The sequence below is a fragment of the Hibiscus syriacus genome, unplaced genomic scaffold (genome assembly GCF_006381635.1).
Source record: "Hibiscus syriacus cultivar Baekdansim isolate YM2019G1 unplaced genomic scaffold, ASM638163v2 tig00014370_pilon, whole genome shotgun sequence".
In the NCBI taxonomy this organism is placed as follows: domain Eukaryota; kingdom Viridiplantae; phylum Streptophyta; class Magnoliopsida; order Malvales; family Malvaceae; genus Hibiscus; species Hibiscus syriacus.
In genome coordinates, this window is record NW_024062323.1 from 731,803 (window position 1) to 755,405 (window position 23,603).

General features: G+C 37.3%; 4 protein-coding genes and 2 pseudogenes across 4 annotated transcripts; 3 read left to right on the forward strand and 3 right to left on the reverse strand.

The window, feature by feature from the left end:
* The first annotated feature begins 1,208 nt into the window (after positions 1–1,208).
* LOC120207223 (UDP-galactose/UDP-glucose transporter 2-like) lies at positions 1,209–3,326 on the forward strand. Its single transcript, XM_039206740.1, has 5 exons — positions 1,209–1,600; positions 2,074–2,304; positions 2,370–2,612; positions 2,698–2,799; positions 2,885–3,326. The coding sequence occupies exons 1-5, from the start codon at positions 1,475–1,477 to the stop codon at positions 3,230–3,232; spliced, it is 1,050 nt and encodes a 349-aa protein (XP_039062671.1). The 5' UTR covers positions 1,209–1,474; the 3' UTR covers positions 3,233–3,326.
* LOC120207219 lies at positions 1,233–21,399 on the reverse strand (annotated as a pseudogene).
* On the forward strand, positions 4,786–5,160 carry LOC120207146. Its single transcript, XM_039206656.1, has one exon. The coding sequence runs from the start codon at positions 4,786–4,788 to the stop codon at positions 5,158–5,160; it is 375 nt and encodes a 124-aa protein (XP_039062587.1).
* LOC120207222 (ATPase ARSA2-like) lies at positions 6,310–8,682 on the forward strand. Its single transcript, XM_039206739.1, has 7 exons — positions 6,310–6,780; positions 6,998–7,122; positions 7,304–7,454; positions 7,594–7,704; positions 7,941–8,079; positions 8,195–8,310; positions 8,518–8,682. Exons 1-7 carry the CDS (start codon positions 6,520–6,522, stop codon positions 8,674–8,676), a joined length of 1,062 nt encoding a protein of 353 aa, XP_039062670.1. The 5' UTR covers positions 6,310–6,519; the 3' UTR covers positions 8,677–8,682.
* Positions 9,705–13,119, reverse strand: LOC120207218 (phospholipase D beta 1-like). Its single transcript, XM_039206738.1, is given in 12 exon segments — positions 9,705–9,998; positions 10,123–10,320; positions 10,404–10,577; positions 10,697–10,845; positions 10,946–11,093; positions 11,183–11,251; positions 11,423–11,815; positions 11,817–11,879; positions 11,976–12,092; positions 12,214–12,692; positions 12,695–12,841; positions 12,844–13,119. Coding segments are annotated over 12 exon segments (2,403 nt in total). The 5' UTR covers positions 13,016–13,119.
* Positions 14,613–17,829, reverse strand: LOC120207221 (annotated as a pseudogene).
* Positions 21,400–23,603: the final 2,204 nt, after the last annotated feature.

Genomic DNA, 23,603 nt, shown 5'->3' on the forward strand with positions numbered 1-23,603 from the left:
AAGTCCCCTCTACAAATGAAAACTTTTAGTTAACACACAACTAATGCTCCTAAATAGGGGACTTTTTATCCTAAAATAAACTGTTGAGAGCTAAAATGCTCCAAAAAAGAATAAGGATCAATGAGATTATTCTGTCAAATATTAGGAGTCGTTTTACCCTAAAATAAATTATTGGAGGCCAAAATATTCCAAAAAAATAGAAGGGGAGGGGCAAAATGACTATGTTGGTAAACTTTAGGGGCTAATTTTGGTTTTATGCCATTTAAAAATTCATGTTGTCTCTTACACAATTTCATTTGTCCCCAAACCTATTCAACAATCGGAAATCTTTTCTCCGGTCAACAATTTTCTTTTATATGTTCATGATTCGTAAGGTCAACGTCATCCAATTTCAGATGATATAAATGCATGTTCACAAATTTTAAGGTAAAAAGTTAAACAATTACTCTTACAAATCAAAGTATTTAAAAAGAAGCAAGAGAAGTGTCAACCCCAAAGTTGATATGGGACGCCTTTGCGACATATTAACTTAGTAGGTTTAAGTCGGTCGAAATAATAATTATGGCAGTTTGAAACGAGGTGCCAGATGAGAACCTCGTGAGGCTGTTAAAAGCTATGCATGGTCATGATTCATTTGGTGATGGAGATGGACATCTGAAAACAATCAAGAGGCTGTTTGCTGACAAATTTAAGATGCTAGTTTCGCAGTGCTATTTGAATTATGGTGGCAGTGGTGTTTCAAGAAAGTTGAAATATGGTGGAAGATTGATGGTTGTTGATGGAGATGAGGGCTTGCACGGTGACTGGAGACCGACGGTGGTGGTGGCGGTTCACGTGGTTTCATCGGGATGATAATGATGTGTTTGAGGATGAGATTGACAAATTTTATAAATGAAAATCATTCAATTGTTAGAATATACAAGTTTTGAGTTTTTAAAATTAAAATAATTTCATTTTTAAATGAAGATCAAATATTAAATATTAAAAATTAAATTTATTGACTTATTTAAATTAGAATTAAATTAATGAAATGTATACCTTTAAAGGCTAGTTATTATTAATATCCCCTTAATTTCTTTTAAACCCACAAACCATGGTGGTAGTGACTAAAATGCTAAGACTAAAAGTTAGGTGGCGAAAACACTAAATCCGGCTATATATTTATCGTGCAGAAGCACATAGAAAAACACAAATTCCACCCTTTTTTATGTACTTGCCGTTATTGCAATTATATCCACCCCTCTCCCTCGTTGCTCTGTTTTCTATCTGTTGGGCAAATCCAGATCATTGGTCTTCAATACAGCACTGAAACACAACCAAACAGCTACCAAATCAACATGTAAGGGAAGTGGTTTTTAAAGGGTGGTTTTTTCATGGTTGATCCGACTTCGTTTTCGTAGCTTTCACTAAATTGAAAACCTTTTTTCTTTCTAAGTTATTGGTTAGAGTGAGTGAAAAAAAACTTTAGACAGCTATGAAAAACGAAGAGCAAGCACGTTCCTTGTTTGGGATTTCTCTCTCTGATAAACCAATATGGAAACAGTTTCTCTTTTGCTCTTCTGGGTTCTTCTTTGGCTACCTTGTCAATGGCGTTTGCGAGGTATTTTTTTATTGATTGATTTTCCTTTTGCTTTAATCATATCTGTTTGTTAACAGTTCTCTTTCATGTTTTAAAATACTATTGTTTGGTTGATGGGAAAGCTGCGTCAAAGCCAGAAGAAAGTGAAAAGTCTTTAATCGTGGATTTTGTCTTCTAGTTAAAAGGATATGTGAGTCACTCAAATAGACAAAAACGATTGAGTTGATTCCCTTTTTCTTTTTGATATTTCCGTTTTCTGTCTCTCAATCCATTTTCCCAGCAACCAAACAAATTTTAACACGTGATTTTTGTGAGAATTTTCTTGATATGATAACCGGTTTTAAGAAATTGCACCTGTTATGAATCTGTAATGATAATCATCCTGTTGGAATTCCCTTTCCTAGATCAATGATTAATGCATGGTTTCCTCTCAAGCTATCATTAAATATGATTTTATTTTTATTTTGGTAATTAAATGTTTGCTTCTTTTGCAGGAATATGTATACAACAGGCTCCAGTTCAGCTATGGCTGGTACTTCACATTTGTTCAAGGATATGTTTATCTGTTGCTGATTTATCTTCAAGGCTTCACCCCAAAACAAATGGTGAATCCATGGAAGACTTATGTTAAACTCTCCGCTGTTCTTATGGGTTCCCATGGCCTTACTAAAGGGTCTTTAGCTTTTCTCAATTACCCTGCTCAGCTCATGTTCAAATCCACCAAGGTAATGAGACCGAAAAGCACTTTTTAATCTCAACAGAAATGTTGAACTAGCCTTTAATGTCTTAGGTTCTCCCTGTGATGATAATGGGCGCCTTCATACCCGGTTTGCGACGAAAATATCCTGCACACGAATATGTTTCGGCAATTCTTTTAGTGGTGGGATTGATTCTTTTCACCTTAGCCGATGCCCAAACTTCCCCAAACTTCAGTGTGATCGGTGTAGTGATGATAACCGGTGCTCTAGTAATGGATTCGTTTCTTGGCAATTTGCAAGAAGCTATCTTCACATTGAACCCCGAAACAACACAGGTGATGATTTAATGCTTTAATGTGTGTGAAACCTCATAGAAACAGTGACTTTACATTCAATGCCTTTTAATGATTTCCCCCATAGATGGAAATGCTGTTCTGCTCGACGGTGGTCGGTTTGCCATTCTTGATCCCACCCATGCTTTTAACGGGGGAACTATTCAAAGCATGGAATTCATGTTCACAGGTAAAAGAATTCACATACATAACGTCTAGTTATGGTTTTAGTTGCTCTACCATGTTGAACTTGAGGATTATCTTGTTTTGAGCAGCATTTATACGTGTACGGTGTTTTAGTGTTTGAAGCAATGGCCACTTTCATCGGACAGATATCGGTCCTTTCCCTGATTGCCATTTTTGGTGCAGCCACCACAGCAATGGTTACAACCGCAAGGAAGGCATTGACATTATTACTGTCCTACTTGATATTCACTAAGCCGTTGACCGAACAGCACGGGACCGGGCTTCTGCTTATAGCCATGGGGATCGCTTTGAAGCTCTTGCCATTGCAGGGTGACAGCACCAAACCGGTTTACAAAAGGGTCTCCAGTTCTGCTACAAGCCATGAAACGGGGGATGGATCTGTAGTTGAAGATAAAAGGCAAAGCTCTCCGGTTTAATGATTTTATATTACTGCTTTTGCCAAGTTATTTTGTGTCTTAAATTTGTTCTGTTGAATTACTCTACCGAAATCAATATCAAATCTGAAAGGAACTCCAACTATTTTATTAGCACAAAATGCTAAGATTGAAGGAAAACATTGCTTAGGCAACAATGAATCAGTAACATGGAGAAATCTCCCTCCTCGACATGTTTAATCGAGATAATACACGCATAATTGCTTCTCTTTAGAACTCCATATTGGACTCGGTTATAGCTTTAATTCATTAAATGAATTCGGTTCACTTCTGTTTTTAATCCTTTTACTTTACTGAAATTTGAAATTTAATCTCTCTATTCTAATTTTTTTATTTGATTCGCAATTTTAATAATGTGATTAGTAGATTTACGGACAACAAAAGAAACTCGTACCTGTTAAGTTTTGACTCGTTTTTTTTATAAAGTTAGGATTTCGGGTTAGATTCTCTTCTTAAAATTGATCAGATTAAGTTAGGTTTAAGAAGAATTTGTTCCGTCTTAAACCGGGATAATTATATATTTAATTATTGTTAGTTTAGGTTTTGGATAAGTTTTTTTTCCTCTAAATTAGTCAATTTGAGTCAAATTTAAGAAGATTTTGTCTTGATTCGAGATAATTACAAATATACCTTTTATTTACAAACATAACTTTTTAAATTTAATTTGATGTTCTTATATTGAATAAATTAGTTTTCATGATATTAGTTTTTCTATTTTGACAAAATATATGAAGATTAAACATCAAGTGTTTGATGTTGTTTTAGAGGAAAAAAAGGGAGTGTTATTAAAAAAATTAAATTAAAGAGATTTAAACTCTACGTTTTGCATAGCAGAGTGACTAAAACTAAAATTAACCAAGAACATTTGAATTTTCATGTTCCTTTGAATTAACATAGGAAAAAAAAAGGAAAGAAGGACTAGAAAGCCAAGCAAGTAATTTGGAACTGAGGAAGTGCTGAAGTGAAAGGAACAGCTCATCTCTCCTTCTCTTAATCCCTCTTCTATCTCTCTAATTTCCTGCACAGATCTGTCAATGCCGTTCACCAACGACGTCGTTTCACTCGCGGTCGACACTCGGCAACTCTTTCCGTTTCCCTTCTGCTCATCTCCGCCAAAACTACTTAATGTTTACCGTCACGGCCTAAGAGATGCTCAGAATATTTTTTCACATATTGTTTCAACCCTAAAACAATTGCTGCATTTTTTTGTTGTTATTTTCAGGGTAGGGAGATCTTTGCGTGTTTTCAACTTTCAAAGCTAAAGAAATTTTATTTAAAAAAAAGGAACAATATTTAAACCCCCATGCATGAACTCTGTCCTGTAGGGTTGCTTTTCTATAAAACCTTACAAAGAAGGTGACTCTTGCGTAATACAAAAATCGTAGACCCCCAACTCCCTCTCAAATCCCCACCATTATAATAAACCTCCATAACCGGTCCTCACACCACACTCGTGCCCCTCCTCCGAAACACCCTTCTTTCCTTCTTTATATAAATTACGTACCAATATTCATCGTCACTCCATTCTCCTCTCAATGGCTTCTTGCGATCATTGTCGGAGGAGGCGGATTCGGGCATTAATAGCTTTAGCTGAGGAAGCTTCATGTTGTTGGTGCTGTGTTCTCGCGTTGGTAACCCTACTGCTGTTACTAAACTGTTTCAACGAAGCTTGTACGATAACGAACGGTGGCGATGATGAGGATATTCATGTCAAAGGGATGAGTTCGGTGCCGCTCTTGGACCGAGCCTGTGATGAAATCTACGTTGTAGGAGAAGGTGAAACGCTTAACTCCATCATCGATAAATGTGGTGATCCATCTATAGTGGACCACAACCCTCACATTCATGACCCGGACGATGTTTTTCCCGGGTTTGTTATTAAGGTCAAACCTAGGAAATCATTGAATTAGCTACCCAATTGTGTGTAAATGCGTGTGTGTATATACTTGAACAAATCCAATGTTAAAGTTGCATGGTTGAGAAGTTAAAGCTTACGTAAGTTGTGTTGATGGTGAAATATAAATAACTAATGGTTTATATGTAGACCAGCCTAGGAATCTGGTTATTCATTTATGTCCAAAGGTTCATTTGAAATATTTAAAGCTTTAGTGATTGTATTGTAAATTTTAAAAGTTTGGTGACCAAAATACAGGCACCTTAAAAGTTTGATGAATATTTAATAGTTTACCCTAATTTTAATATTATACATTGATCAATCCAACCAACCTAACGCATACATACAGGACGGAAGAATGTACGATTTTTTTAATTAAAAATATTTATCTATTTGGAACGCTAGCTCGTGTGATGGAACACTGCCTGGCTGGCTAGGCTCTTGAATGCTACCATAGTCCCTCCATTATTGCCACCTCCTCCGCTTATACTTCTCTTTACTATCACTTTGTTGTATGTAAAAATGAATTTTTTCATACCTACTACAAATAAACTCTTTAATCAATTGCTAAAATTAGAGTGATTAAAACATGAGTAATTTTAAAGTTGGATAGTTAAATAAAAAAAAATAATCTTTAGTGACCAAAAATAGGAGTGAGAAGATAGTTGAGTGATGAATGATATAATTTACCAATAAAAATGTCACATACATTTTTTTTAAATGATGAGTACTAACATAGAACCTAAACTAAACATTACATATGTTTTTATAAAAAGAAAATAAAGTTTAGATTTTAAAAAGGAACAAAAGTAATAATTTAAGTACTAATTGTGTAGTTTATCTTTTTAAAAATTAGGATAAAATTAAAATAAAGTATAAATATAAAAACTAAATTCGTTATTTTGTTACCGCTATAAAAATGCATTATAGGAGACTATTTGGATTATTTACCCTAAAAATACCTTAAGAAAGAAAAAGAACATAATACATAAAAAATCAACGAGAACTTTATTTTTTTTATTAATCTGATATAAGTACAATATAATATTTATCTAAAGATAAATCTTCAATCATTTCATATTAAACATTTACGTCCCTAACATTTTTTATGTTCGAACATAAACTTAAAAAAATAACGATAATTTATTTACCAGCAAGAGCTCTATTTGAATGTAAAGGTCGTGGAAATTACAAACATAACATTTATGTATATACACTATGAAACATTCCATGCACGTCTTACGTTATTAAAAGATGATGCCTTTCCACAAATAACTCCGGTTTTATCGTAAGATTTTCTGTGTACTTCCAATTGGTTTTTGGGTGACACAAAAAGGAAGAAAGCAAAAAAAAAAAAAAAATTGTTAACGGGAGAATGGCGGACAATCAGGATTTACCGGTGCCGACGGTTCAAAACATACTGGACCAGAAGAACCTGAAGTGGGTTTTTGTTGGCGGCAAAGGAGGTGTGGGTAAGACCACATGTAGCGCCGTTATATCGATCCTCTTGGCTGGGGTCCGACCCTCTGTGTTGATTATATCCACGGATCCTGCTCATAATCTCAGCGATGTTTTCCAACAAAGATTCATAAAGACACCCACGTTAGTCAATGGCTTCAGCAATCTATATGCCATGGTACCCTTTTTTTCTTTTGATTCTCTTTTCTGGGTCTTGAGGATAATATATATGTGTGTGTGTATGTATGCATGGGTCTATATGTTTTTATATTTTTTTTGTTTCCTTGATTAACCAGTCACAAAACTCTCCATTTTTAACTTATTTCATATGAAACGAAAAACAATTTTGCTATATGATTTACATAGTAATATGACATGCGGCTGATACATGATAGGAGGTGGATCCTGCATCAGAAGAAGATGATGTGAGTGGGGGTGAAGGAATGGATGATTTATTTTCGGATTTGGCAAATGCAATTCCAGGAATTGACGAGGCTATGAGCTTTGCAGAGATGCTTAAGTAAGAACATTTATTTATTAACAAATTTCAATGGCTGTTGATTCTAGGATTATTGGAAAAATATGCATTCCTTTTCAAACTTTTGAGATTGACTATGATGGTTGCTTTGTTTTGCATGCTCTTGGTCACTTCCTACCTTTTTTTAATCTTATTGTTGTCTGAATGTAATACTTTCTTACAGATTGGTGCAAACAATGGATTACTCTTGCATTGTATTTGATACTGCCCCGACCGGGCATACGCTCCGGCTTTTACAGTTTCCGGCTACCTTAGAGAAGGGACTTGTAAAAGTGATGGCGTTGAAAAGCAAATTTGGTGGCTTATTGGGTCAGGTAAGACATTAAATTCTTCCATGTCTTGTCACCTGGTATAGCTCAGCTGGTTTTCAATTGGTTTCTCTCAACAATGGACCTCTAGATGAAAAGCTGATAGGCTTAAGGTTCTCACGTAAGTTGAAACTCATCGTGGCAGATAACCCATCTTTTCGGGATTGATAATGAATTTGGGGAGGATGCACTTGTGGGGAGGCTTGAAGGCTTGAAAGAAGTGATTGAACAAGTTAATAAGCAGTTTGAAGACCCAGTAAGTTATACCATGTTCTATTCTTTTTCCCATACATTCTTTAATATATATGTGTGTATTTATCGAACAATATACTGCGAAATATAACACCAAAATTAAGAAAGTGAAGAGCTGGAGGTGCGCCATTGGAGATCTACTAGAGCTTATGAACTGTGTTGAAAGCATTCATTTTCACTTTTCATTTGTGTGTGTATGTCGAAATGAAAGTTTGGTATAATGCTCTTTCCTTTTGGCAGGACTTGACAACCTTTGTCTGTGTTTGCATCCCAGAGTTCCTCTCTCTGTATGAAACAGAGAGACTGGTGCAGGAACTCACCAAGTTCGAGATAGATACACACAATCTTGTCATTAACCAAGTAATTTTCGATGATGACGGTACGGTTATTTGATTTCTTACTATGTCTGTCATTTCCCTTTCTCCTCGCTCCCATTGGAATTGTCCTTTGAAAGAGCTGCTTACCATTCGATCGGCCTGTGTTCTAATTTTAAGAGGTCGAGTCCAAGTTATTAGAAGCAAGAGTACGGATGCAACAAAAGTATCTCGATCAGTTTTACATGTTATATGATGATTTTCACATCATTAAGCTTCCACTGTTGCCAGAAGAGGTGAGTCCAAGGATACTTCTATGTAAATCTTTTACTTTTAACTATGCACAGGTCCTTAATTATGTTATCTACCTCGTATCGATCATCTTTTTCGTAAATAAGCCTTGAGTTTGCTGAATCTGAATATTGATATCTAGGCATATGTTGGTAGGCATTTAGCCATTTCAATGAATTAACCTTTGTACGGTTATATATATATATATATAGGTTACTGGGGTTGAAGCACTGAAATCATTTTCGCATAATTTCCTCACACCGCATGGACCGGCCATCGTCCGAGGAACAAAAGAAGAACTCGGGCGAAGGATATCGGCGTTAAAGAAACATATATCGGGTGCGGAAGCTGAACTTGAGAAACATGGATAATTAAACTGAAAGATCCGGTTGCTGTGTATGACTTCCAATGGCATTTTCCGCATTTGATCAGCCACATCTTGATATTATTATGCGGCGTTGGAGAATACCTTTTAGCATTCTATTTTGTTGCTGGACAATGTTGCGGTGCATTTAGATTATCTTAGAGAAAACTGTTTACAATACTTTTTCACCATTGACGATTGACATCAATAAGCTGTTGCCCTATCCAGGCTATGAAATCATTCTTTTATGCGGTCCTCTTGTTTTTGTCAGTGGCATCAAAACCATTGAAAAAAAGGGTCAAATTATGATTCTGGTCATTCTATTATGCTTAAATTTGAGATTTAATCTATGTATTTTAATTTAATATAATTTGTATATCGTAAAGTGATAGTATTATCTTTTTAAATGGAGTTTAAAGCCCGTAAGATTAATATGTTATTATTATTATTATTAACTGGAGTTTAAAGCCCTCATCTTCTGTCTACCACTTTAGTGGTACGCATCGATAGGATAATAAAATCTAACGACGTTAATCTTAGGAAAATGAACTAATCTATAGAGAATCTTGAGTTCCAAGTCAGCTTCTCACAGAACGTACAACTCTATGTATTTTCTCCTATACTATATCTTGTCTATCTAAATTTTAAGTTTTGCCTAAATATTTTATCGACTTAAAACATTGAGGAACGTATTAGTGTTGACTATAAATATTCAATTCTTTTACAGGTCCATTGGAAGCCCAAATAAACCTTTAAAGTGTAGTTACTTTGCAAAATTATTAAGATAAAATAAAACTATTTTAAATGCAAATCAAAGTTAGGGATTTATTTAACAAAAATGAGTAGTTAAGGGGTTCTTTTAATAGTTTGGCCAATATGAATATGTACGGAAACACAGGAATTTTTTATAATGATAATGTAATAATGTCCAGGGGAACAAAAACTCTACATTAAAATGTGCTTAGGACAAAACTTATGAACATTTAGGGGTTCTTTTCTCCTAGTATCAACTTGATTTGAATGTAACATCTAGGTTCAAATTGTAAGGTTTTCTTGTATGCCAAGAAATGAGCCAACTACGTATCCTCCAACATCTGGGAAAGTTTCACATCCCTGAAGGGGCCTGACCTTACCCTTCCGGTCCACGTCAACGGGGTACTTGAGCAAGTGTCCTCTCATCTCGGTTATTTCATCAGCTGCGAACTGTTTCCAATTTTTCTCGGCTATGTCCTTAACCCGTCTTACGCATACGAGACGCTCCGGTTGTGTGAAACATTCCTCAATAACTCCCAGATGTTCCGCCCACAGCGACATCCTATATCCATATATCTATGAAGCACAACACAAAGTTAGACACTAAACGTCCAAGTTTGCATTTCCATGACCAATATGGCTAAGTTAGTAATCAGAGGAAAATTCTCAATCGATGCGATGTTACTGATGGGCAATTTACCTGCCCATGTGGACTGGAAAGCTTTTTTGCCCAGGTATGTTGAGGTTGGTAAGCTCCCATTGCGATCTCGGTGTCCCTGGTGCCCTCCATCGAGCGTTGATTGATGTTTGCAGACCCAATTATTACATATTCATCGTCAACTATCATACCTTTTGAATGAACATAGACCATAAATCTTCGATTTTTCCGAATAAGAGCCTGGAATGCATGAAATTGGTATTTTGATGGTGTTAACAATGTAGTACCCCAAAAAATGGTCGTAGGGACATGGTATGGATTACCTGAGGAGTATTCGCATAAGAAGTGCTATGAGGTGAAATGCTTTGAAAGTCTTCAACCTCGCGATTTCCGAGACAGAAGAAATTCAAAAAGTCCTGTGGTGCGAAAGCATTCTCTAGTCCAGCCTCCACCAAAGCCCTGTAAATAGTCTCATACATCATTTGCATAGTTTTATGCTGCAACAAGAAGAAAATTTCAAGTTCAACTTTTTTCTCTTTGGATGAAAAAAATGAGTACTGTGTCAAAGCTCGAACGATGTTAACGCCAAATTTATAGCGAAACCGCAATAACCTACCTGCCAAAATAGAATCCTTTGAGTGGCGGAGCCTGTTGGAACACCCTCAGGATACATTGGAACAACTATATAGGCAGAGAATCTCTCATGTGCTGCGATTTTACTGGCAATCTTGAGAGCAATTTCCATTGGAATTAAGTTGTTGGCTCCTGTATAAAGAGTGAATGACTATCATTCAGATCGAAAGTATGAAAAGCTGCAATTTCCGAAGCAATATGTAATAGCCACTACCAAAACTAAGTCTCCTACCTAAGTCTTTGTTAGAGCTCCAATTGAAGGACGATCCAATGAAATACTGATTTTCTATATAAATGAAATGCTGGGCAGCACGAATGGCCTTCACATATGCTGTATGTATGCTCATATCAATAAGTACATTTTTACCGCACACCAAGTTCTGTAGGACAATCAATCAGGTTCTAAATAGGAAATCGAAACAAGCTAATCGAGACAAGAAAAGTAAATCAATCTCAAACTTTTGATTACCTTGCTTGTGGCTGTTTTAGGATCCTTTGGGAAACCTTTAACAGAGTTCGAATCAATTGAGCGAAAAATCTGCTTGTCGAAATCAAAATATTAATGCTGTCAGAAAACTAAAAAGTAGAAATGAAATATTTCTTTTGAAACTCACATTGGCCTAGGAAGGTATAAGCAATGACTTACTTTCACGTCACCTACCTGACCGACTAATCTATCACTAAAACCGACCTCGTGTAGCGAAATTACCTGAACATGCCAAGCTTCAGGGTCATTCTCGTTAGCGATGGGAAAATCAGAAACTCCGATGATGTCGTGAATTCTTTCTATCTTCAGCAAAGCATCATCATATACAACTTTTGTTTTCTTAACTCTAGTTCCAGCAGGCTTTGCAGCCTTCATCCATCGTTCCTCAAAGTTGATCAGAACATCATATGCAGCGGGGCCTTCGATTTTGCAGTGCAGGTCATGCCATGCTTGTCTTGGACAACCGACAACACTACCCTGATCACGTAACGGAGGGTTATAATAGTCATCCTTATGAAAGGTATGTAGTGTCCTATATATAGGATGGTGTGGAGAATCATATCGCCCACCACATAAGTCAAGGCCACCAACAAAAGCAATAATCTTTCTTCTATTTTTCTCCAGCATCAGCATCCACAATTACAGTTTTCTGATGGTGTGTATAAATTGTCCCAGTTTCCTGATAATTTGAATATGTAAAGCTTTAGCAAAACACTACTTAGGCAGTCCAGAAATTGTCACTTTTAGGCAATATGAAATATATAAGCAAATTAACCTTCTGCTTGACCCAACTATGTCGTTTTCCAGCTAAACGCGGACAAAGTAACACTTGTACCGAAGAGTGCTTGAAAAACCGTCGTGTTTCCTCATCATGGGTTTGCATTATTCCATCCTACATTTGAGGTTAATGTAAAAACCAGAATAAGAAATAAAGTCCTAATCGGAGATAGCTGAGTGTTAACCCTGAAGATATTTTGCAAAGCAAATAACATATTGTGATATAAGTTACTCACTATTTTGTATCCCAAAATGCTTGTTGAAGTAGGATCATCCCATATCAGAAGTAGCACTCTAACACCTTCCTGGGACTTGGACCTGAGCAAATCCCCCAAAGTGCAATTTGTAGCAGGACCACCATCCCGGACCAGTTTAACTTTGTGCCAAACTGACCACCCTGTAATGTAAATCAAGTGCCTAGATTGATGAATAGCATCAAATATGTCACTCCAACATTTCCCATGAACATAGGTAATCCCCTGGTCAAGTTTCAAATTCGGAAGGCACCCATCAGGGACATGGGCATCTTGATAAAGAATCACCTTTCCTCCCTTCCTAAGAGGAAAATATGTGCCAGGAACCCCCAAGTAGTCTGGACCTGCACCGACTCCATGGCGATAGAAGCTCAATTCTTTCATTGGTATGTACTGAATTGCTAGTCTCATGAAAGCTCCATGCTTACAGTGCCTTCCACTAGTATTCAAAATGGGTAGGCTCCCTCTACCCTTGCCCCCGTGTATATCTGCTCCACTGGAATTCGCACAATTCCGATCAACTGTGATCCCACAACATCACTGTCTTTAACAACAAAATGCACTTCGGCGGCATAGTGCGCCACGGGAACATAGAAATGTTGCATCCAGACGGGTTTTCAGTATTGTTAATCACATAAGTCCTTCCGATAACAGCATCACCAACTGCAATTGTGACATAAGGATCACTTGTAACCTTACGGTTCGTGCGTCCTTCAATCATGTTGGTGACATTTACAGGTATCATCACAAACATATCGCCTAAGGTCCTATGGAACATATCCATGTTGGGGAGGTTCACCGCGTCACAAACCCAAATATCTAAATTCCCGTGTAAGAGCAAAACTTTCAATGTACTTTTCTGGCAGGACACAATCTGCAAATTTCTATTTTTTGTTCCTTTCATTGAACTCGTATGGCATAAAACAGGTTGATCACGCGAATCTGTTCGGCTAAAAAAGGGCACACCATCCCAACTCCTAGAATATGAGTGTTTAGGATTTCCATACGAAATCCCTGAAGTAACATTTCCATTAACTGAACCTTGTTGTTCAGGTGTTGATGTAGCAGTGGACAATGGAGGCACTGAAGGTGCCGTTGGTGATGCAGGAGCTGTCGGAAGACTATCAGACAATGTTAAATTACACAAAACTTCTTCAAACGGCGGATAACTCGGAGCAGCAGACGGATTACAATCCACATTTGCTCCTAAAGATCCTGCAGTTCCCTGTCTGTTATGACTGATGAAGTTGCCTTGTACAGAAGGTGATTCGGACTTACTTTCAGTGGGATGTAGGACAGGTTGTATATAAGGGGAAGATACTTGAGAATTACTTTCAGGAGACGAGCATTGAGCAGATTGGGGTTGCTGATAAGGAAAAGCTGATGGATACTGAAAACTACCATGACGGTGGAGAATTGGCTGAGGAGCTGTATTTGGAGGAACCGGGTATTGATGCTGGAAAGGGATGTCTCCAGAACGAGAACGAAAATGAGAATAGCGCGAGCAAGGTGATTTGGGGGATTTGGTATGGAACTGCTGCTGGATAAGCGTATGGAACTTGTTGATATGATGGATGTACATATGGATTTTGGTTTGTAGGAGGGTATCCATTGGGATATGGGTATGGATATGGATATTGCCTTCTGGGCGAGTATTTATCCATCAACAACTAAATACACTATATAATGCAAAAGAGAAAAGGTTTCCTTTTTCTGGATGTTGATTGGAAGAGAAAAGAACCCAATAAACCAGAATGAACAACAGGAACAAGATGAAATCTCTTTTATCCGAATGAGCAGAGATATGATTCAAACTGGTATTTGCATGCCGAAGTCTCTCCTCCTGTGAATCTTCAAAGAAAACACTCGCAAATGGAAAACCAAAGAGAGAGCCTTTGGAGAAAATATTTTTGAAATAAAAAAAAAAAACATTCAAAGAAGCTTCCTTTAGGTAAATATACCAGAGATTTTTATGTTTCAGTTGACTTTTGAGCTTCTTCCCTCCGTAAACCAACGGTAGGCAGTTGGTCCACTTGTGTACGTTGTTTTGGGTTCAAGAGATTGACGGGACTAACTTCTAATCCGGGCGTTAATACAGCTAATGAAGCCACCACGGAACTTATGTTACCCCGTCAAGCGAGGAAATTACAATAAATTTATAGCTATTCAATATTTTTAGGTCTAATCATTGTTTTAGTCCCTTCGCTGTAAACAATAGCGATGGACGGTGCTATATCATAGTTGAGGGGACGTATTAATAATATTATAGAAGTAAAGGGGTCAAATTGAAATAAAAGGATTCCGATTTTAACATAATTGAGGGGCCAAAACTATAATTAGACCTTTTAAAGGTTTTCATATTGCCGTGGCAAAATATGAAATATAAGAATCTAATATTTTTTGATGGTTGATACAATCAAATATCATTCTTTTAACTGTTTTGTTTGAGAACAGTTCCTTGGAACTTGAATGATTAGAAAGAATCTAAATTTCATTTGAATGGCTTCTTTTTTCCAGATTCAAACCTAACAATTCAACATTAATAACTATGTCCAAGTCACTGCAATGGAGCTTCTGACATGGTACGTATCAGAGTACACCCATTCTAAATACCAAAGGAGTCTTGGACTGTTGATCCTTTGTTTTGTGTGAAAGTGATCTTACAACTAAGCTTCTGGCCTGGCTTTTCAAACTTCAAAATATGTGGTTCGATCACCATGGACACTCCATTCGGTTCATTCTTTTGTACCTCGTATGTAACATCGAGGATCCCGACGTGGGTGACGGTCCTTTCGAAGGTTACACTGTTTGTTTTGCTGTTTCGTTTGAAATTCACTGCAAATGAAGGGTAGTTTAGGTCGCCAGGTTGCATGGTTGATCCTTTGGGCAAGTGGAGTACTTCCCTGCAAATAAGGCTATCTGGGGAGCTGAATAATTTAGGGTGCACGGATAGTTTTGGTAATCTTCTGGGATGATGTCATAGATCAAACCAGGGTCCGAAGCCTTTTCCGGGTCGACATGACCTGAACCGAAGGTGAAAGGTGTAGCCGTAGTAGTTTTAGTAAAAGCGACATCGATGATTTGTCTGCCAGTATTCTCGTGAACGTAAGCTGTTGTCATGAGAGCCGATTTGATAGCTGCAGGGGACCAATCCTTGTGCACTGATTTGAGGAGTGCTGCTAGGCCGCTTACATGTGGGCAAGACATTGAAGTGCCGGAAACAAGAACACTCCTTTTTTCACTCTTTAGCTGAGTTGGGCTAGTTAAGGGTGGCCATGCTGCCAATATGTTCATCTCCGGTGCGGTTACATCTGGTTTTATCAAGTCTGGTCCAACCACATTTGGTCCTCTCGATGAGACGCTGCCATCAATGGTGCAGGTTTTCCATAGACTGTTCCTTTGAATATAATTGAAACAGTTGGTTCTTTAGTAGAGTTGAGGTACTTTTTGATGGCTTGTCTGTTGCGGAAGACGGTTATCGGATAGAGCAAAATTGCAACTGATAATTTGAGAAAATAAAAATGAAGATAAAAAGAGACACAAAATTTACGTGGAAAACCCCTAAATAAAATAGGGTAAAAACCACGGGCAACGGTATAAAAATTTCACTATGAGAAAATAGGAATTACAACCTCTCTCGATCTACCAAGGAGAAAACAATAATAATTCTCTCTCGATAAAAAGGAGAAAATAACTCTCAAGAAACTCTCTAAATTCTCTCTAGTATTGGAAGAAAGCTAGAATGCTTTGGGATGGTTTTGAAGCTCAATGAACTAGGGTATTTATAGTTGAAACCTAAGGACTAATATTATAAATACCCTAAAATTAAAGTAACTAAATTAAATATTTTACCTTTACTAATTTTCAACAATTTGCAGCCATTTTAGACTAATATTAGCCGCCCCCATATTAGCCGCCGATATGATAAATTCATTTTTGACTTTCAACAATGCCTGCAGTGGCTCCTAATGAAGTTTCTGGTAAAACGTGTGCATCTGCGAAAAGTTCCTTGCCTTCTTTGTCGGTGTTTATCATTAGCATTCCGGCACCTCCAGCCAATTTTACTTGCTCCCCATTTGCAGCTCGGCTATTGATTCCTCATTGGCAAACTACAATTTTGTTTTTGACAATCTTTTTCTTGAGTGAGCCATCAACACAGTATGATTCTGATATATCACCAGCTGAGTTTGCATAAACAAGGCGTAATTGCTTGGTTGCCTTGCCAACATACAGAGATGAACCCTCAAATGCTTCTCCGTCTCCAAGTTTGACAGTAGTTTCGAAGCTCCGATCAAGGTAGCTTGCAGCAATGGTCATAATCCATGGCGATGTATTGGAAACGATTGAGCTTGATGGGCCTGAATTGCCAGCAGAACATGAAACGAAAACCCCATTCTTGATCGCATGAAAGGAACCTATTGCGATGTTATCACTATAATAAGGCTTATCGGAACCTCCTAAAGAGAGTGACAACACATCAACACCATCGGCAATGGCTTGGTCTATGGCTGACAGTACATCAGAGCTAACACAACCTCGAGACCAGCATGCTTTATATGCTTGCGTTCGATACAAGGTTACCAGCTGCAGTTGATGCTGTATGTGTTCCGTGGCCTTCGGCATCTCTCGCGGATCTATAATCTTTTGTTCCGTTGATTCTGCCAACAGCAGCCTCGTAGCCTTGGAAGAAGGCTCTGGCACCAATGAGTTTCCTACTGCAATTTGATTGCAAGAACTTTGTGCCTTCCTCGCATGCACCTTTCCATCTTATTGGCACTGGAGGCAATCCTTCATAGTTGAAACTGACATGTTCTGGCCTGATTCCAGAATCCACCACACCTATTATCACATCAGACTCCAAATATGAAGCACTCCAGAGTCCTTTTCCCGGTTCTAGGCCGAGAAATTGAGGCGAGCGTGTAGTGTGTAAAGACAGCATTTCGTCAGTAGTGGCAGAGAGGAAACCATCGAGTCCTTTCAGTGATTCTAGTTGCTTAGTTGAAAGCTTTGCAGCAAAACCAGAAATAGCTCTTTCGTAAACATGAATCAGCTGGGGAGATTCAGGTTTTTCTGACTCACGTTTCTTCTTACTCGAGAGTTCGGTGATAGACTCGATTACCGATTCGTACCATTGTTTGGAATTGCCTGGAGATTGATCTGAGGTAGTCATCATGGTCTTGTCCATGTGAACTATATAGGCCTGCATATTCTTCGATGCATTCGAAGCTGTTGCTATGAAGATTAACAGCAACAAGACTATTTTACCCATCATGGCTGCTGTCATTAAAAAATACCCAAAACAATATTTAAGTTATCTGATCGATATAAAAATCATAAATGATCAGTGTAGCATCAGCTATGCAGTAATTGAAAGATAAAAGAAATCTGACAAATGAGAGATCACCTGTATCCATTGCTCAAAAGAGATTGCAGAAGGGCTGTAAAAAGATACAGAACAACCAAAGGTGTGTTTATGGCAGCCCCAAGTGTGGTAGGTTGCCTCCCACCGAATTTTCCAATGAATCAATAACCTTGATGCTCATAATCATTAATCATTACACACAACAAAAGTGTTTTCATACCCTTTTGTTCCATCCTATGCTTTGATTGAAACGGTGCACGCTTATAAAATAGACCGCCGGGGGGGGGGATCATCAAAGCTTTCTTGAACATGCTTCCTCCATCAGCAGCTGATGAGTATAGAGATGGAGAGTGGGACAAAACCCCAAAATGGGCTATATACGTCAATATTTTGTCACAAGCCACGCAATTACGAACAAATTTTCAAGGCTGTTAATGGTTTCTTTGAAGTTCAAAAATGGATTTGAACTAGAAGAAACTCGCTTTCTAAGAAAAGTTTATTTTAGCGTATGGAATATGTAGCTTTACCGTGATAACGGATTCAAAGGTTTGGATGGAATGATTGCCACTTTTACGTGGTGCTGAATTCTTTAATCATTAAGGTTACGAAAACCAAGTTAATGGAGCATTAACATCAAAGGCTTGTTAATGGAGAATCTTGTCTGCATGTTACTACTATATTACAGATTTCATTTTTAAGGTGCTGGAATGGATAATATACTACTGCAGCTGAGTGAAGTGTGTGCAATATGAAATATTTTTTTTAGATATGGGTTCTTAAAATAATATTATTATAATTTATAAACAGAATTCTCTTTATGTCCATTAGTGGGTGTGGGGGAGTGGGCGAGAAACCATAAACAGTGGTCAGGACTCGACAAGTTAAAAAACATAAAGGGCCTTTAATTCAGTAGAGCCACCACCATAAGTGTTTATGTGCGTGCTGAAATTAAAGTAAATTGTTCAGCTTGGGGAAGTTTCTTTGTTTGTGGTCTATCTTAGATTCATCATGAAAATATGATACCTTTATTTCACTTCAACAAGCATACATTAAAATTTCAAGATCAAATTCTGGTTAAGGGAAGAAAAGCTAAATGAAAATCACTTAGGCAGAAGGCTATTTCCAAGTCACCGCAATGGGACTTCTAACTCTGTATTTTCCAGACACCCACACTAAGGATCCAAAAGATGAGCTAGCAACTGTCTTCTTTCTGCTCAGTCCTATGAAACTAACCTTGTAACTCACTTCTTCATTCATCTTCTTAAAACTCAAAACTTTAGGCCTTATGGTCACAGATACTCCTTTGGGTACTTCAACTGATACTTTATACGTACTTCTAGGAATTCCAACATTTGTGACAGTCCTTTTGTAGGTAACAGTAACATTCTGAGCCTTACGCTTGAAATTCACTGCGAAAGAAGGGTAATTCAGGTCACCCGGTTGCATAGTTGCTGCCTCCATCGGACACGAACGAAAACCCTCTTCAAACAAGGCTATCTGAGACACATTATACTTCAGGCTGCATAAATAATTTATGTAATCCTCGGCAGTGATGTTATATATTAAACCTGGATCAGAAGCTTTGATGGGATCAACATGGCCTGAACGAAAACGAAAGGTGATGCCATGCTATCAAATGCGAGGTCTTTTATAGGTTTCCCCCTGTTGTCCATGGTATACGCAGTTGTCATGAGGGCTGATTTGATTGCTGCAGGCGACCAATCTTTGTGCTTTGATTTAATCAGTGCTGCAATGCCACTAACATGAGGGCACGCCATCGATGTGCCTGAAATTATATTAAATAACACCCTCCTGTTGTCGCTCTGTAGACGGCTCGGACTAGTCTCTGCTGGCCACGCTGCGAGTATGTTGACTCCCGGTGCTGTAACATCTGGTTTGATCACATCAAGTCCGACTGAATTAGGACCTCTTGACGATGATGTGGCGACTTTCGGTGCACGGGTACCGTAAGTTGTGGTTTTGAAGACAATGGAAGCTATTGGTCCTTTAGTTGTGTTCACATACTTCAAGACAGCTTCACTCGCTAAGGCTCCTAACATAACGGCTGGTAAAACGTGAACGTTAGTTGAAGGATCTTCACCTTGTGGGGTCATTATTAACATTCCAGCTCCTCCAGCCAATTTCACTTCTTCTCCCATTTCAATCCGCTGGACCATTCCTTGTTGACAAATAACAAGTTTTCCATTGACGAGCTTGGGATTGAGTGAGCCAGGGACGCAATACTCTGCATCTGAATCACCAGCAGATTTTCCGTATACGATCGGCAGAGACTTAAGGCCTTACCAGTACTATACAATATGACCCTTCAAAGGTTTGACCGTTTCCGAGCTTAACAATTGCTGGGAAGCTTCGGTCCACGGTGCTTGACGCTACAGTCATGATCCACGGTGCGGTGTTGACAACGGTGTAACTGCGCGGTCCTCTGTTACCTGCACTAAAGGTGACGAAGATCCCACTTTTGAAAGCATAATATGATGCAATAGCAAGGTAATCTTGATAATAAGGCTCTGCTCTCAAAGGGGATCCCAAAGAGAGAGACAACACATCAACCCCATCTTCAATGGCTTTCACCATAGCCATCAAAGTATCAACGGTTGAACATCCTGGCCAACAAACTTTATACGCTGCAATTCTTGCAGTGTACCTCATACCAGCCGCTGAGCCATTGGCCAAGCCATAAAGATTTGCATGTTCCACAACAGCACCGGCTGCTGTCGATGCTGTATGTGTCCCATGTCCGTCTATATCTCTTGCAGATATATAATCTTCATCTCCATTTATGACACCGCCGGCGGCTAGATTACCTCCGTAGAAATATCTTGCACCTATTAGTTTCCTGTTGCAATTCGATGGTGAGAATCTGTCGCCTTTTTCGCAAGCGCCAAACCATCTCTCCGATACAGGAGGCAAGCCATGGTCATGAAAACTAACATGCTCGGGCCAAATTCCAGTGTCCACCACGCCAATGATCACATCTGAGCGTATATCAGAAGAGCTCCATAGTCCTTTCTTTCCTTCTAACTCAAGGAACTGTGGAGTCCGAGTGGTGTGGGGACTTAGCATTTTATTAGGAACAGCAGACACGAAACCTTCCATCATTTTCAACGATTCGAACTGCTTACCAGATAGCTTTGCAGCGAAACCCGAAAAGGAGGTTTCGTAGGAATACAGTAGCTCTGGAGGTGTCGTTTGCGATTCCTCCTGAGATGAGACATCATCAGCTAAAGAATCAAGGACGGCTTGGTGCCATGGTTTGGAATCGACAAGGGTATTGTAAGTGTCTGTGATCTTGGCCTTGTCCATATGAACTATATATGTTTGTTTGTCCGTTGAGACAGTTAAAACAGCGGTAATGAACGCTAGTAACAGCAACACTGCATCAAAGATCTTGACAACTGAGGAAAGATAAAAACAAAAAGAGTTAATATAACATCAAAAATAGTAATTGAACTGATCAAGCATGACTTTAGTTAGGTACAACAGTTAATCCTGCATATTCTCGGTTTCAAACATGAACTTCAAAGTTAGGAGCAATGCGTCGAGCAAGCTAAATAACGAAAGAAGTAAACAAAATTGGAATTACCAGTACTCTTCATGGCTATCTTCTAAGCTTAAGATCAAGAAGAATGAGAACACATGGAAACCGACGAGTGAATAATAGCAGTTATTTATAGGCGTGCAAGGCCAGCTTTGAAGTAAAAATAAAAAAAGTCCTTGAATTAGTTTACTTCTGTCAAATAAGAAATAATTAACTTCTTTTGGTACTTCCATTGCCAAATAACATAAAAGCAAGAGAAAACCCACGCAGATAACCTTAGCAGACGTACCAACATTAAAACTTTTATATTTACGCTTACTTATAAGGTTTAATACCTGTCTTGTCGGGACAGTTTTTAGTTTAGTCCCCTTTTATTTTTGGATAATTCAGCATGCAATAAATCCAAGGAAACAGTCTTTTTCGGGACAGTTTTTCTTAATAAAAATGTATTTTAGTCCAACCCCACCTTATCACAAAATTGTGATTCAAAATAAGAGTTTTTCTGAAATATCACAAGGTTCTAAAAGTCAAATTTTCAGTTTTAAAATTATATTTTCTGAAAATGTTGTTATACTTCATTATTTTAAAAAAACAGAACATCAGAAAATTGTAAAAAAAAAAAGCTCCTTAAAATCCTCAAACAAGTATAAATTTCTGAAGAAAAAATCTCAGATTTTTTAGAAATTTCAGTATTTTTATAATTTTTATTTTGTTCCTTTAAAGGTAATTGAAATGATGAGCCTAAAGGCAGTATAGATTATGAAGCAACAGCTCCATCTCATTGACATTTTTTTATATAATATTTTATGGTATTATAATTTTTAGGAATTTTTACATTTATAAAGATAATGGAAATGTTGAGTCTATAGATTATGAAGTAATCAAGTATCAGTTTGACCATAAAGAGGATCAAAAATGATATTTTTTCCTTCAATTTTTTACAAGGACCTTAAGAATAATTAAAATTTAGGAAACAGCTCCTTATGCTTTTGCCTACCTTTGTAACAAAATAAAAAATTTAGGAAAATTGTAATCTTAAAGAACAATTTGTAACGTGGAGTTTTCATGATAGAGGGAATAAAAGTAGAATGAACAAACACATTTAAAACTTTAAGTTCATGTTGCATTTTTTTTTTTTGAAAGGGGCACTTTTTATATAACTGGAAATATACAGAGTACACTACCCTAAGAGGGTGTTTGAATCATTGAATTGAGGATCTCTGGTGGGAATTTTTTTTTTCAGATTCTAATTCTCACGTTTGAATGGAAAATATTCTCAATAGGAGAGTAATAAAATATTCTCAACAGTAAAATTTTTCCTCCTTTTACCGGGAATGCTAATCCTATGCTTTGCTTAGGTATTTTTTATTTCCCTTCAACTTGGACTAAATTGCCCTTGAAACAAAAGATTTATTTCAAAAATACCCTTACTTTTATTTCAAAAACTATAGTCTTTTGTTTTCACAAATTTATTTCAAAAATTTATTTTCACAAATTATCATAACTTTTTAAATATTAATTAAGATTAAAAGAATATATGGTATATTTACTCTTTTAATCTACCCATTTATCTTTTAAATTTTGTAAAAAAAATTATATAAATTTTATGAATTTAAATTTAATAAAAAATATATATAAATTGAAAATAATACAATAATATATTTTCTATGAATTTTTATATAAATATTTTCATTTGAATATTTGGAATTCAACTTGTTAAAAAATATCATAAGGACAATTTAGTAAAAAATGAATTCCAATAATCTTTTATTTCTTTAACCAAACACTGTAATCATACATTCCTGTCAAACAAACCAAACACAATAATGTAACATTCCCAGTAATGTGTAAGGTAATGTAACATTTCGATAATCTTATTATCGGAGGTAATGTTACATTCTATGAACCAAACGCCCCTTAAAGGTCTCATTAAAAAACCTCTCTAATTCTAATTGTAGGAAAAAGAGTGCACATTGGAGTGTAATAGAAAGAACAATCGCAGGGGACATACATAAACAGAATAAAAGACAAACTTTCAACACAAAGGAATCAGCAGCAGCCGGTAATACACATGGCCAGCACGAAGAGTAAAAACACACTAAGTACTGACACATAAACAAAACAATTTGTAACATCACACCATAGAAACTGGGACCATCCCGGCGACCAATAAGCACGCACTCAGAGATTCTCGATATGAAAGAAACCATCAACCTCATAATACCACAAGCAATAACTTACACCAGACAACAAAATACACACTCCACGACACCATCATTCAACACGAATAATCCAACTATCTAATCTGAATAATCTCATCCGAGCTAGAAATGAAATCTTGCACGAAGCAATGAACTTAGGACTAATAGAGCTGTACCTGAACCAAATGTTAACCATAACAACCTCAAAAATATGATTTAAGCATGAGGTTTTCTAATTTAACATGGCATT

What these genes read in the sequence shown, in the direction of transcription:
- LOC120207223 (XM_039206740.1), top strand. Translation starts at nt 1,475, where the DNA reads ATGAAAAACGAAGAGCAAGCACGTTCCTTGTTTGGGATTTCTCTCTCT. An exon ending in TTGTCAATGGCGTTTGCGAG is followed by an intron (nt 1,601 to 2,073) that starts GTATTTTTTTAT and finishes CTTCTTTTGCAG; the next exon opens with GAATATGTATACAACAGGCT. An exon ending in TGAACCCCGAAACAACACAG is followed by an intron (nt 2,613 to 2,697) that starts GTGATGATTTAA and finishes TTTCCCCCATAG; the next exon opens with ATGGAAATGCTGTTCTGCTC.
- LOC120207222 (XM_039206739.1), top strand. Translation starts at nt 6,520, where the DNA reads ATGGCGGACAATCAGGATTTACCGGTGCCGACGGTTCAAAACATACTG. An exon ending in AGCTTTGCAGAGATGCTTAA is followed by an intron (nt 7,123 to 7,303) that starts GTAAGAACATTT and finishes ACTTTCTTACAG; the next exon opens with ATTGGTGCAAACAATGGATT. An exon ending in TTGGTGGCTTATTGGGTCAG is followed by an intron (nt 7,455 to 7,593) that starts GTAAGACATTAA and finishes TCATCGTGGCAG; the next exon opens with ATAACCCATCTTTTCGGGAT.
- LOC120207146 (XM_039206656.1), top strand. Translation starts at nt 4,786, where the DNA reads ATGGCTTCTTGCGATCATTGTCGGAGGAGGCGGATTCGGGCATTAATA.